At 38.9% G+C, this 15,254-nt stretch overlaps 1 protein-coding gene across 1 annotated transcript; it reads right to left on the minus strand.

The window, feature by feature from the left end:
• Positions 1 to 3,745: 3,745 nt before the first annotated feature.
• Positions 3,746 to 14,809, minus strand: LOC135463765 (KICSTOR subunit 2-like). The gene is made up of 11 exons (XM_064741195.1): positions 14,675 to 14,809; positions 14,125 to 14,474; positions 12,687 to 12,830; positions 12,073 to 12,239; positions 10,909 to 11,046; positions 9,687 to 9,825; positions 8,182 to 8,280; positions 7,025 to 7,119; positions 6,019 to 6,184; positions 5,417 to 5,512; positions 3,746 to 4,868 (listed from the first exon to the last, which is right to left on the minus strand). Exons 2-11 carry the CDS (start codon positions 14,239 to 14,241, stop codon positions 4,692 to 4,694), a joined length of 1,338 nt encoding a protein of 445 aa, XP_064597265.1. The 5' UTR covers positions 14,242 to 14,474; positions 14,675 to 14,809; the 3' UTR covers positions 3,746 to 4,691.
• Between the last annotated feature and the right edge of the window lie 445 nt (positions 14,810 to 15,254).

The following is a 15,254-nucleotide window of genomic DNA, read 5'->3' on the forward strand; positions in this document are numbered from 1 at the left end:
ATGCGTCAAAATGTGACCTTCCCATACCAAAAAATAATTCTTATGACGGTTTCAAACATGAGAGATGTAGAGATACTATTTATATCTCCAAGCCTTCAACAAATTTGGATTTAGGTTTTCTTGTGCTTTGCATTATTTTATCATCGTTGATCCTCCCATTCAAAAGTTTGCAACCATTGCAATTTGACTGCTCTGGAGCTAGAAGTATGGACATCAGTAATTCTGACTATATTTTTCTGGCCGTCATTTCTCAGAAACCTATCAAACGAATCATGTCACTCAACCTGTTACTCCTTTCTATTACCAAGTGGATTAAATGTTCCAGCAGGCAATGACTTTTTAACCTATCAAACCTGCGAAGTTTTACTACTCTGTTACAGGTTAAAAATCTTGCTTTGTCAAGATGCTAGAAATTTTTGACTTTCACCCAGCCTGTCAAATACAACAAGGGGTCTTTAAGTGGAAGCTTATCAGCAATTTTTTTTGTCCCTTTTCCAAGTGCGTTCATCAGTTTAATAACCGAATTTTACCTAAAGATTGGCATGTAAAAATTCCCTTTCTGAAGCATATAAATATCTTAATATGATTTTTTTTGACGTCAAATACTAAAACATTACCTGGAAATAAATTTATCAAACTTCATAAAAAAAATCTTCTTTTTTAACGGCTCAATCAGGATGAATCAATCAGAACCAAGCAAAATTTCTCACTTCTGAAATGTTAAAATTTAGTTGAAAGACAGCAGAACATTGTACTTCAAAGCCTGCACTCAAAAATGACACCCACAAAAAAGGATGAAATGTGAGAGTAGCCAGAGCAAGAAAGGCTACAAACCAGTGCTAATATAGCTGGAACTACATTTGTCTCATCAGGAAGTGCTCCATGTAATGACGAACATTGACCACCAAAAATAAGTCCGCTCTAAGAGATGAAGAATTTTATCATATTCTGTAATGTCACTGTTTCTGTTTAGTTGTGCCCGTCAGGAGCAGGGTCTAGTTTCACAAAGATGTCGCACATGTATGACAATCACACATATAGGACACTGGTATGGTAAAAGCGACTTACAAAACATCTTACAACAAATGTACAATAAAAAATGTCTTATTGGGCCCAGTTCACAAGCATAACAGCATAACTGATGAGATTGATATGTTTTGCACACAGATTGGGAACTGATCATAGGCAGGAAGTATTGAGCTCTCACGCCCACTACAGGATGTGTTGCATTTATATATGAAACACCAGCACCTCCATGTCAGAGGTGGAAACAAGCTGACGGGCCAGGCTCACATGAACATCATTACATAAAGACACAGGGCCGAATTCATAAAAGTCGTTTAAGGTGTGTGCAGTTAAAACGCGCTTATCTTTTACACGGAGGATAAAACACTATTGTCCGCGGACAGCTAAACGACTGTCTAAACGATAAGTCAGGAGCTTCGATGATCGTCCGTTTAGCTGTCCACGAATTACTTGTGAATGAATGCCTGTCGTTGTTCGGTACGGTATGCGTGGTGTAAGACGTCATAAAAGTAAATATAATACAAATAGACAGCGGGAGTGAAACATACTCAAACACCGCCAACAGTGTGATGTTTGAAATATGGTCACACTAAACCGACGATACCACGCTGAATGTACTGTGCATTTCCAATTCATCCAAAATGTCAGGAAAGAAGAGAGGGGAAAATTTTTCCTATGAGCAGCGAATGGGTCTCCTTGAGATAATTAAGGTCGACCACACTGTTGTAGAAGATAAGAGTTGTGACACATCGGCCAACAGAAAGAAGCAGGCAGCATGGGAGAAAATCTCCAAAGGAATGTCTGCTAATTTTCCCGAGCGACCAAAATCGTCTGCGAAGGATCTACGAGAGTTGTGGAGGAGGATGAAAACAAAGGCAAAAGCGATGGTTCGAGCGAAAAAAATCGATCTGCACAAAACTGGTGGTGGAGCGGCTGATGTTGGTGAACTTGGCCCTGAAATCATGGCTATCTTGGCAATCATTGCTGCGGATCTGGAGCAAATACATAACGATGTAGATGATGATGCAATGCCAATGTTTGAAGGATTGGCACAAACACAAACAGACATCGATAACGTTACAGCATCGACTAGCACGGCGGACTTACAAGAAAGGTATTTCAAAACTTTTCATCGCAATGTGGTATCTTGATAGTACAGTGATTATTACAGCTTTTATTTTCTGACTTATCCAGCAACGGTTGTGTGCCTCATAGAACTGTCTGCAGTATAATTTTCACTGTAAACCGGACCTTATGTGCAGATTGTATGGTGAATCAGGAAGGAAAGAATATTCCAAAGTGTTTAATACCGAACAATAAATGGGCACCATAGCAGGTTTTTCTTCTTAAAACATTGTTATTTATTCTTTAAATAATCAAAGTACATATATCATTGTTCTATTACAGGGCAAATCGAGAATAACATTTCTTCTGCCGAAGAACACGAGGAACTAGAAGGTCGTGGCGCCTTGATATAACGCAGAATACCCAACCATCCAAGCCTACCCTCATATCAACTGGGTAAGATGTGTTTCTTAAAGGGTTGCCACTTCGCACTTGAGCTGCTGTCATCTACATTGTTCCTATGTATTCCTTATTGCACTTTTCAGGAAAAAGAAGACATCCTCAACAGCTACACGTCATGAGTCGGGACCGGTACTGCAGAGACGACTGAAGTATTTTCTTACCTAAAAGAGGAACATGAAGCAAAGATGGCGTTGATTGAACTTCAAAAAGAGGCAGCAATATGCAAACGAAAAGCCTACGAAGCGAAATCTGATTACTACAAAGAAAAACTTTATACGCAAGCGTATTGATTTGTAAAATGATTTCTATCTTTGAATTAAATAAGACATTGTCCAGAAACTGTTTGCTTTGTTTTGCTCACTGACTGAAATGTTGCACAATGAATCTCTGTCGAATAGGTTGCCTCGTAAGTCCGCTTCAACCGCGTTCAGTGGTCGAATTGGTTCCTCAAGGCTTTGTCTCGGCAGGTCGGCTCAGGTTCAGGCTCAGCAGAGGATCATGTCGTCGTCTTGCCAGGTTATGTAAGCAGGCAGTTGCAACTATAATAGCCATGTTGTGATCCAGCTGAAATTGAAGCGGCGATTAATGTACACGTATTGAAATCTAAGTACTGTATATGAAATAAAAGCTGAAATAAAAGTGACTTATGTGAGGGAACGTTATTATTTTAGTGTCGTCAGAAAATGTTCTACGTCACACCCGACTAAACCACCGTATTATAATGGATTCTACTTTGAAACAATTTAGAACTCCTCTCATTCAGGAAAATATTAAGCAAAAACGGATAATATGTTTTCAATGATTTCCAAACAGTTTTCTGTGGACAAATCGTTTATTGTGGTTTTGTGAAATAAACTGACATTGCATTTACTTACTGAACACCTCAGATGCATTCCTTGGGGAAATGCATGGAAATCTTTTCTTCCAAATCCCAAATGCTCTTTCAATCACTCACCTTGTTCTTCCTCTGAGCAGTACTGTAAAGATTCTCTGCTGGTATTATCGGATTGCGATACGAAGTGAGCATGAATTGGCAACACGTGTACGCTGGATCCCCAAGCAAAATACCTTGGCATTCTCCTGTCTGAATTTACTGAATAGTTCCGACTCCTCAAATACCCGAGAGTCATGTGTTGAACCATACCATCTGGCAACAACGTTCGTGAAGATAAGTTGATGGTCACACACAAGCTGACAGTTGAGGCTGTAATATCCTTTCCTGTTTATAAACCGTAAAGCATCCCTGCCACCAGGATTTACAATTGCTACATGGGAGCCATCGATGGCGCCAATTAACACCAGGGAAATGCGTAATCTCATAAAACCCCTGTGGCAACTACTCGTCTTTCTTGCAGTGTGTTGGGGAAATGAATAAACTGCCTTTTCCTGGCACAAATCGCGGCAGTGACACGATGAATAGCCCTGCAACACGACGCTTGTGACACTCCACACATGTCCCCAACATCCATCTGAAACGATGCTCTCGCATAGAATCGTAATGCAACTGTCAACTGTTGAAGAGGAGTTAGTGCATGATTCCTCCATGTTGGCGGCAGCAGGTCATCTTGTAATAAATTCAGCAGCCAACGAAACGATTCTTTGGAGATCCTGTAACGTCTGATGAATTTTGTATCATCGTATTTCTCTAAGGGATTTATTCTATTCTCAAAACCCTGACGGCATGCCCATGATCACGGCGCATCTGTACCTCTTCCCCTGCCTCGTCCTGAGCAAACTCTAACACTGCTAGGGCATCCATGTCAGCACCGTTCTGCACTAAACTTAGAGCGATTCCCTGTGCAAAGTACTTATTCGGAGCAGTTAAACATACCCCTCACTGACGATTTAACATTCCTTTGTTGTTTAGACGCGTGTGGTTAAATTTTGATCGGGTGTCATTTAATCACATCTTGTGAATCGGCGACTAAGATTAAATAGGCGATGATCGCATGATTAGTGCTTTTACACGCGTGTAAACTTTAAAACACCTTTATGAATTCGGCCCACAAAGTATAAATTACAGATTAGGTTCATTTTCAAAACGTGTCTCTGATTCTTCCAAAAACCTCTCTAAACATCTCATCCATCATAAAGCTGCTTGTACATCCGTCAAGTCTTCACTCAGCTCATTCTTGGGCTTATCCTTTCAATCCAGGTTTCAAGCTGGCAAACAGCTTAGCTCCTTTCAAATGTGTGTGCATGTCAGTCATAAAATTGTTTACGTACGAGTCTTTCTCAGATTTCTTGGACTCAAAGATCACAACCAGTGCTATCCTCTGTTCCACTTTAATGATGAAGTAAGTGCTCTGGGCTGTCTGTAAACATAAGTGAATAATGCATGCATGTAAAATTATATGTTAACTATAATATTATTATATTATTACATGCAAGACATAAATTTGTACTGGAGGTCCTTCGTGTGATGTTCACCTTAAAGCATACGATTAAGTTGTTAATAATTTCAAACTGTCTGCTGAATTAATCCTCACAGGAGGGGTGTATCACTTGGTGTCAGAAGTGGGATATGATTCGGCATTGGTGCATTTCGATAGGCACCTTCCTCAAAATATATGTTCGCCACAAAATTACTGAAATACTGCTAATAGGATATTTAACCTCAATCACTCAGTCAAGACATATGTTTAATTTGTTCTTCATCAGAGACGCCTTTGTCAGAGACTAGGTCAGATGACCTGATGGCGCCCCCTACATGACTCACCTTGTCATATATACAAACAGCTTTGTGAAAGGCTAAGTCAGCTGACCTGACAGCGCCCCCTACATGACTCACCTTGTCATATAAACAGATGGCTTTGTCAGAGGCTAGGTCAGCTGACCTGACAGCGCCCCCTACATGACTCACCTTGTCATATATACAGACGGCTTTGTCAGAAGCTAGGTCAGCTGATCTATCAGTCATCATCATCACCACAGTAGGCCAGTGTTGGGCAGGCCTTTCCTAAAACACAGTAAGTCAGGGTATAAAACATCATCTGTTGATCCCTTGAAGCCAATTTTTACTTAAGTTAAAATTTTAGATATTATTTAAATGCTTATTTTTTAGACAATATAAGTTAAACATAAAATAATATGGGAACATTTAATGAGTTTTATGTTAAGAAAAATATACCAAAATGTCTGAATTATACTGATGTTATAAAATTTGACATTAGATGTCAAAGTAGAAAATTACAGTCACAGCTGATGACAATGTACACCTTTAAACATCAGTCAAAGTTGATGTCAAGGTTTGTACAAAACATGGGAAAATGTTCACGAAAAGTTCAAAGTTCACAAGTTCTAGTATACTAGAAGGTATACTAGTTCATTCAAGTACGTCAAGGTATACTAGTTCATTCAAGTACGTCAATGTAATAAATATCAATCAAAGTACATGTAAAGGTATAAATCATCAAGGTTCATGTACACAGGTTGTTGTATGTTAGTCCAGGTCAGAGGACTCACACTAGGGTATGAAAAGATGGCAGGATAGCTTCCTAAGCCCTTGGGTAGCTCTGTCTGCTTGTGAGGGTGATGATAGCCAGGCCCTTTGTATGTGCTCTCTATACCCTGAATGTCCAGCACCAGGGACACGTTGGTCGCATCAGACTTCTTGTGGAAAGAAACAATCCTACAACAGGACATTCATTCAGGCAGGTAATCTGAAAGAATTTATTTCTTTATTTCGTAGGTGTTTTATGCTGTAGTCAAGAATATTTCACTTATACGACAGTGGCCAGCTTTATGGTGGGAGGAAACCGGGCAGTGCCCGAATAAACCCACGACCATCCGCAGGTGGCTGGCAGACCTTCCCACAAACGGCTGGAGAGGAAGCCAGCATGAGCTGGAGTTGAACTCACAGTGACCGCATTGGAGGGAGGCTCCTGGGTCATTATGCTGTGCTAGTGCACTAATCAACTGAGCCACGGAGGCCCCAACTGGAAGGATGGTTAGGGGAAGGATGTTCTAAAATTTCACCTAAACTCAACATTTTTAGAGGCAAATAAATGTCCTAAAAAAATTAGTTTTCGTGCTTAAACTATCCAGTAAGCAAGGGAAATTCAGGTCCAAGCTGAACAGCAGATCATAGTTTTCTAACAATGCATGAATTACCAATCTGCCCACAAAATGTCACCACAGAGTCACAATGGCAAAAATGAACAAAACATCACAATGATTTAGCCAAGCCAGATATACTTTCATATGTTCCCATTATTATTTACTCTGTACATTTTAAAGCAATGTGACCGTTATCAATAGTCTTCTGCTCTGGTGATAAGAGAAAAAAAAAAAAATTGAAAAATTTTATAACTCTAAATGAAGTGGTAACGCAGATATAGAGATATCGGTACAGCCAAAAAGTCAGATGGATGGACAGACGAATGTATGGATTCTATAACATGAATGCAAACCATAAGTTGACCACTTATACCACTCATGGTTACATACATGTCCTGATGTGTACACTTACTTTGAAACAAAATCCTCAGTGGCCTTGGCAGTCAACCCCTTCATCTCCACTGTATTGCTCTGTTTCGCTAGAGTCTCGTAAAAGTACAAGGTAAACTGAAAATACAGCAAAAACACATGGATTCAAACTTGTAACACTGGTTTACCTTCCTCCTTAAGTCAGATACCTGGCTTGTGGGCAGTCATTTGCTCTGGAGGTACCCTAATTCTTCAACCATAAGAAAAAGCAATTTTCAGTGCAATTTATGCACATTTTTATTTGATTTTGAAGACAAATCTACATTGCTTGGGTTTACCAATTTCAGGGCTTCACGAAAAAGCACAACTTTATCAGTCTACACAGAACAATGCCTTCAGCAAATTCTTGAATTAATACCTTACAAACATGTCAAAAAGTTGAAGAATTACAGTAGCTTGATTTCTTCCACCCATGTACCTGATCACAAAAGTGAGATATTCCTGAGTGTTAAATCCAAATCAAACACCGGTAAACAAATTGACGCAGTTTGTATTTTGCCTTTGTGGCCTTGCTGGCTCAGATGGCTACAGCACTGACTCATTATGTAATATCAGGCCATTGACTAATGTGGGTGCTAGCTCAAATCTTATTATTTCAGCTGCAGCTTTCAGTCAAGTCAAAAGTACGTGGGAAGGTCTGTCAGCAGCCTGTAGATGGTTGTGGGTTTCCCATAGTCTCTGTTGGGTTTCCACCTGCCACAATGCTTATTTATTTATTTATTTGATTGGTGTTTTACGCCGTACTCAAGAATATTTCACTTATACGATGGCGGCCAGCATTATGGTGGGTGGAAACCGGTGCACAGCCCGGGGGAAACCCACGACCATCCGCAGGTTGCTGACAGACCTTCCCACTTACGACCGGAGAGGAAGCCACCATGAGCTGGACTTGGCCACAATGCTTACCGCCGTTGTATAAATGAATATTCTTGAGTTGGGCGTAAGACACCAATAAAATAAATAAATTCAGTTAAGTGTTTGGCAGGTACCTATAACCAAGGTTTGTGGTATATTTGGGGCACTTTGGTTTCCCCCTCCATAAATCTATATCAGATTAACTCTTATATAACTTATATTATATAACTCTTTAGAACAGTCCAAAACATGTATTGAGTAATAAATATATGTATTTTGTTTTACCTTGGACAGTAGTGACCCCTTGAACTTGACAAGCCATTGATATAAAGCTGGGAGAGATGACTGTTTCAAGCTGATACTCCCAAATGCGGACTTCCTGGACTGTCAGCAACAACAACAACAACATCAACAGACTGAGTTAAACAATATCTTCATAATTCCAGTCTTATATGTCATATTCAGAAGTCAAACAAATATTTTGAAAATCTTAATTTCACAAAATGTCGCATCTTATTGTAACTGTGTGTTTAGAATTTTAAAAAATACCCACAATAAATTTTACTATGTTATAGAGAAAGTTGTACACACATAAGTACATCTTCAAGAGTAAACATAATATTGCACTTTTATTCTTCCTTATCCTGGTTATATTAATTTAGCACCTGTGTCAGGCAGATGAAGATATTTGGCTATAACACGAAATTAAGAAATAAAAACAGCCCCTAAGAGCATGAAATTAACACAAATGCAATACATTTAACTTTATAATAGATGACGTATTTGATCCACTGAAACAACTGGAATACCAAAATATCGGGGAAAATTTCCATACCAATTTACATGTCACAACATGTTACTACAGACAATATATGTACTGCAGAGAAAATATCCAAAACTGACCCAAATGAGTAACTAAATACATGTATACATTTAAAAGCATCACATTTTACACTTGCCAGAAATGATATTTTCCCCTTTACAACTCATAAACTGTAAAATTTAAGGCCTTGTTTATATGAGAGAAATATGAGAGCAAACTAAAACATTCTAAACAAAAAGTACAAAATAAAGTGGCACATAACACTGCATTGTTTTAACTAACTAGAAACAACATTTACAAAAATCAGTGGTGATAAGAAATAATGCAGGATTCATGCAACTACATTTAAGAGTTCAGACGAACAATACAAACACTTCTCTTCCATATAAGAAAACAAGTTAAATCTGGCCATCCACTGGCAGGCACCATCTGTTTTAAAGGGGGGTAACTGTCTGCTGCCACAGGTGAAGCAGTTGCCCCCCTTGATGAACTGGCTGCTCCTCCTGGGTCTCGCACAGCATTAAACTAATGACAGTTGCCATGGTTACAAAGCGTTTTCATTTGTAGAATTACATATGAATATAGATGGAAGACAACAGGTTAAATACACACTAGGAGCATAAATATTTATGGATGAGGACTTCGGCATTTCTAGCTTGAAGAATGTCATGTTGAACTTTAGATGTCTCTTTGGACAGATTATACATTAGTCCCTTTGGGAATAACAAAAAAATTATGTGTTTAATGGCCTTTTATCTGATGTATATCCTTTCTTCTGTGCACTAAATTCTTAATTCCTTAACATACCCTGAACCTTATACGTAACAAAGTTAGGTTCAGTCAAACTTTGTTATTTGTTAAAGACTGACAGACAAGACAAAACCCTGCAGTACCCTCTGGTACCAGTATGGAACTAATAAAAACAGATGATTACTCAATCAACGAGAGATAGCTCTGGCTTACTCACCTCTTTGGCTAAAGCCGTGGCTCCCCAGGATTGGAGCTTGGTGTGAGCCTCGTGAAGCTGTAACAAGGCAGGTAAGAACTGCCACTCGACCATCTTGATCTGAGCTAACAACAGGTGGTGGATTATCTCACATTCCAGGCTGTAGCAACAACAACGCAGAGCAGTGAAAACACATGCAACGGGAACAGCATTTCAGTGCTTATATTAGCAATTCATAGTTTTAAAGTGATGTCATAGCTCCCCTCAGCCAATCATCAGCACACTTTTTAGTCATGTGACTGTAAACGACCTCATATCTGTCATAGGTGCTCTAAGCCAATCCTCAGCACACTTTTTAGTCACGTGACTATGGTACTGGAGGTGAAAACAAACAGAATTTAACCCTAGAGAGATACCCCTTAATATGAGTTTATCATGGATAATGAAAAATATAGTTTTTAGGTAGGATTTTTTTTTCTGGAAAAGTAATCACAATGTGCCTAACCTTCAAATACGATAGTTTCATTGTCCTGTATAACTTTAAACTTTAGAAACGGTAAAAATCAGTATTTTGCCCATTTAGCTCTATGTTATTTATCCCCTCCCCTTGTGAGGTACCCAGATGCTCAAAGCTATAAAACTAGCTAGTGGAAATTTCCCTACAGGTCTAAGATCGCTGGATTTCAAATGTGTAGATTCGGGTGTATACCCTAATGAGGCATACTGAGAAATTGCTTCCAATGTTAAATACACTTGCTGTGACCTACTTGTAGCAAGTCCTAGTGCAGTGAAAACACTGGGAGAATCATCCCAGTATAGCTAGTAGGAATTCCCCTTTAGGAGCTGGATGTCGCATGTGGAGATTTGAATCCTGGTGTCGAAAACATTAAAGAATGCTACTTTAGTCCCATGACAAACCATGTGGGAATGAAATGCAGGACACCCTATGGACCCGTGCTAACACCATGGCAAGTGCATGCTGTAACTGAAGCATCATGCTGAAGACACCAGATGTGACACTCCCACCCAGTCCCATTATACTGACACCGGGCCAACCAGTCCTAATCTCTCAGTGCAAGCACCAAACAAGGCAGCTACCAGCAAGTACTATTTTTTAAAGTCTATGAATATGACCCGAACCCAGTTTGATCCAAGGTCTCCCGACTTCAAGGTGGATGCTCTAACCATTACACCACCAACGCACTCTCAGGTTTGCAATGGATGAGACGTGTAACCGACTGACCTAAAGCTGGACTTGAGAGAGCTGAGGACAGGATGGTGGAAGCTCTTCTGGTTAGTCTGTATGAGATCTGTGATCAGTGTGACCAGATCCTCATAGCTCAGGTTACGGTTACTCCCCATTGTGCTCATCTGCTCATAGCTGCCGTCAGATAAGGAACTACATTGTACTTCATACAATCACAAGTGGGCAAATCTTGATACGAGTTTATTTTATTTACCTATTTATTTATTCATTCATTTATTTATTTATTTTTTTTATTTTTTTTATTTATTTATTCATTCATTCATTCATTCATTTATTCATTTATTTATTTATTTATATATTAGTTGCTGAATGCCATACTCAAGAATTTTCACTTATACGATGGTGGTTAATGTGGGGATGGAGGCAGTTGGAGTGCCCAGCATAAACCCCTGACCTCTGGTAAGTTACTCACCAACTCTTCCACATGTGACGTGCAGATACGCACACCATATTGTCAGACGACAGGTGGTATTTAATGAATGTTAAACTGGGCAAACGGTCACACAAGGCAACACAAGCAATGAGTACAGCGGCATGTACAAATTCCTTGTCCAAGGCAGGGATTGAACTCACATTTCATGTGTTCTAGCAATTGAAAGGCAGGCGCCTTTATCTACATGACCAAGGTCCAAATACTGATTTTTGTTTTTAATATCTTTATTATTGTTGTTTGACACCATACTCAAGAATTTTTCACCACTACAATGCAAGTATATCTTGTCATCCCTGCCAGTATATCAATTTATTTAGTTGATTTATTCAATTTGTGTTTTACGCCATACTCATAGATATTTCACTTACACAATGGCAGCCAGCATTATGGTGGGAGGAAACCCACAACCATCTGCAGGTTGTGTCAGATCTTCCCATGTACAGCCGGAAAGGAAGCCAGCATGAGCTGGACCTCACAGCGATAGGTGAGAGGCTCCTGGGTCATTGGCCTGTGCTGGCATTCTACCCACCTAAGCCAGCAGCGTTTGTCAGGTTATACCGGCAAACTTTTCCACATCTGACATGGCACATTGATCGTAGGGAACTCCACGTAAATTACACAAAAGAGAACATGGGCACTTACTGCCACCAAAGCCTTGAGAACAAAGAAAGCAGGGGAACCATGACAATTTCTGACAAAAAGGATACAAGTCCATGGATTTTTGCCTAGCCGTGAGGAACTGACAGAGCTGTCCGCTGATGTGAGCCAGGATTTTCTCTCTCGTGGGGTCTGACGACACCATGTCAATGATGCGGTCATTTTCCTCCACTTTTTTAAACTCTTGATAGAGCGATGAGTAGGAATTACGTGGGTTCTGAATTAAACAAGACAAACATTATCAAGTTATTTCTTTGAGGTTCAAGGCCAATTTGTGAATTTTGAAAAGGTAAGTCATCTTAGCTTTATTTTAAATATTATTTTCTGAAGAATGGATTCTTCTAGTACCACATCTAAGTTACTTAAGCAATCATTTCTTAAAGAATTTCCCTCTGAATTTACACTATAAGCTTTTAAATTTCAAAAGTTAAAATCTTCAGAACAGGAATGCATATAGTTTCAGACATACATGTAAACATAAATGTCATAGCCAGATGTTAAAACCTTGAATTCATGGAGACTTCTATGAGCCATTTAAAATCCATGATCTGAAACTTGTACAAACTTTACTGATTCTGCACTGAATTAAAAAAGTCGAAATTAACCATGATGAAGACATACTACACAGATACATGCCCAGTGTTAAAAAACAGCATGTACTCACATCCTTAGCTCTCCCAAACCATTTCTGCCCCAGAAAAGTCAAGGACATATATGTCTTTTCCGCCAGAGCGAAGAAACACAGGGAGTGAACAACGAGTCCCCAGGAAGATCCGAAGCTGGCCTTATGTGTGTCTCTCTCTTTTTCCTGTTCAGTTTTTGGTAGAAATTTACACAAACATTAACGCAGAGAAAATGAATCAAAATCATTAAACTAATGCATCATTAAGTAATGCATAAAGTAAAGAATCCTGGTCATATCTGAAATTTTGTGACTTTTTTTTCTACTATTTTTTGAATAAAAGTACAACAGAGTGAAATATTAACATGATGTTAGAGTGTCTCATTAATGTTCTAGAAACTACTGAATTTCACCTAAAGTTGATTATTTTTCAAACGACATATTCTGATTAACGTCTCATCAGAAAAACTTAATAGTTGGCATCAAAAGTATCACTTTAAGGCCAATTCATGTGCCTCTGAGTCCTTCCTCAATGTTCCTACATGAACCTTCCTCAAGGTTCCTACATGAACCTTCCTCAAGGTTCCTACATGAACCTTCCTCAAGGTTCCTACATGAACCTTCCTCAAGGTTCCTACATGAACCTTCCTCGATGTTCCTACATGAACCTTCCTCGATGTTCCTACATGAACCTTCCTCGATGTTCCTACATGAACCTTCCTCGATGTTCCTACATGAACCTTCCTCGAGGTTCCTACATGAACCTTCCTCGAGGTTCCTACATGAACCTTCCTCAATGTTCCTACATGAACCTTCCTCAAGGTTCCTACATGAACCTTCCTCAAGGTTCCTACATGAACCTTCCTCAATCAACCAAAATATTTCACAAACTGTAGTACATTGCACCTTCACTTCACCCGGTTCAAAGCCATATAAAGATATAGTCAGAAAAGGCAGTATTAAAACAACTATCATACAATTTTAATGTCACATTTTCTCATTAGCATTTAAACCCAAGGAAATGTCTGAGTGTCTTGGCATGCCCTAGAATTATGCTACTTGCTACTTTATTTATTTCATTGGTGTTTTATGCAGTACTCAAGAATATTTTACTTATCCGACTGCAGACATCATTATGGTATGAGGAAAATGAGTATAGGCAGGGGGAAATCTACGACCATCCGCAGATAGCTGACAGACCTTCCCATATACGACTGGAGAGGAAGCTATATGTAGCATGAGCTGGATTTAAACTCACACATGCTACTTTAATATGGTGAATGACCTAAAAGTCATCTTACAAAAGGTAATTTCAGGTTTGTTTGAAAGTTAGGGTGATATCATACTGGAAATATGTAAGTTCCAGCAACAAAAGTAATATTTTATGACAATTGTTCAGACTTTCTTGGGCTAAATTTTAGGTCATTCACCATAATTTATTCATCTGAATGTCTACAACAATTCCCATCAGTTTACTTACAGCTAATTCCTTGGCTTTGTCAAAAGCAAACTGACTGATGTGTTTAAAAAACTGGTCGAGGAACTCTTCTTCTCTGGGCCCCACTGGGCTCGCAGCTGGTGTGGAATTCTCGGACATGGTTCTGATTGGGTGAACCAGATCTGTCTTATGATAACATCGTCCAATAGGGAGACCAATAGGATCTCGGCCAGTAGTAACTTTTGAGTAGGAGGAATTTAACTTGGGGTACCCCTATCTTGGAAATGTGTCTGTTTGTCCGTCCTCAAGCACGAAGTTCAAAGCTCTGTAGTGCACATACCGTTCAAAATATCTCAACCAGGTCAAATGTTTTGGAAAGCTGGTATGTATATCTGCAAGAAAAATGAAAAAATTCCAATGACAAAGTATTTTACATTTTCTATTGACAAACATTTAGAAAATTATGGATTTTCAAGTAGATTTTCTTGTTTACAGCAGTGTTAAGAAAATACTTAAAAGCCAAAAGTGTCAAAATATATATCAAAAGATAGGTAATTTATCTGACAATTCACTTACAAAATATAGGACATACCTTTTAGCAACTTTGAGAAATTCCAGAAAAGTACATTTTGATCACCATCAAAGTAAACATATGCATCCAAATTGATACAGAAATGCTCATAGGCACAGTTTCCATGGATAGGAAGTTGTAATGGGGGTCTCTGTCCAGACGAACAGCTTTATCTTCCACTTCCGGATGGGTAATATAAAGACTCCAACTGAAATATAATTTGGAAAGTTTCTTTTTCAGAATTATATTTTTCGACAATACTGGAAATAATTCAATAAGCTGTGGTCTAAATATATTAACTACAAAAGAAGACAAGAGTCTGTCTGAGTAAAAAATCAAACTAAAACTGTTTATATAATTATTGCTACCGTTTATTTGCTTGATCCTAATTTTATATACTCGTGCGCACTAAGGGGACTACTCTTGTACAGGTGAGACAAAATAGTGAATGTATCTCTTTGTTCTGGATGAACAGAACTCCAAATGTCAATAAGAAATGTGTTAAGCAGTCCATGGGGTTGACGACAGGTAGCATTATCTCTCAAATAGTCTTTTAAATGTGTGTTTAAGCTGGACGCCGTTGGGTAAAGTTAGAATTAAA

The sequence above is a fragment of the Liolophura sinensis genome, chromosome 3, assembly GCF_032854445.1.
Source record: "Liolophura sinensis isolate JHLJ2023 chromosome 3, CUHK_Ljap_v2, whole genome shotgun sequence".
Classification (NCBI taxonomy): domain Eukaryota; kingdom Metazoa; phylum Mollusca; class Polyplacophora; order Chitonida; family Chitonidae; genus Liolophura; species Liolophura sinensis.

What these genes read in the sequence shown, in the direction of transcription:
- LOC135463765 (XM_064741195.1), bottom strand. Translation starts at nt 14,241, where the DNA reads ATGTCCGAGAATTCCACACCAGCTGCGAGCCCAGTGGGGCCCAGAGAA. An exon ending in AGGCAAAAATCCATGGACTT is followed by an intron (nt 11,047 to 12,072) that starts GTATCCTTTTTG and finishes ATCTGACGGCAG; the next exon opens with CTATGAGCAGATGAGCACAA. An exon ending in CCACGGCTTTAGCCAAAGAG is followed by an intron (nt 8,281 to 9,686) that starts GTGAGTAAGCCA and finishes TGTTGCTGACAG; the next exon opens with TCCAGGAAGTCCGCATTTGG.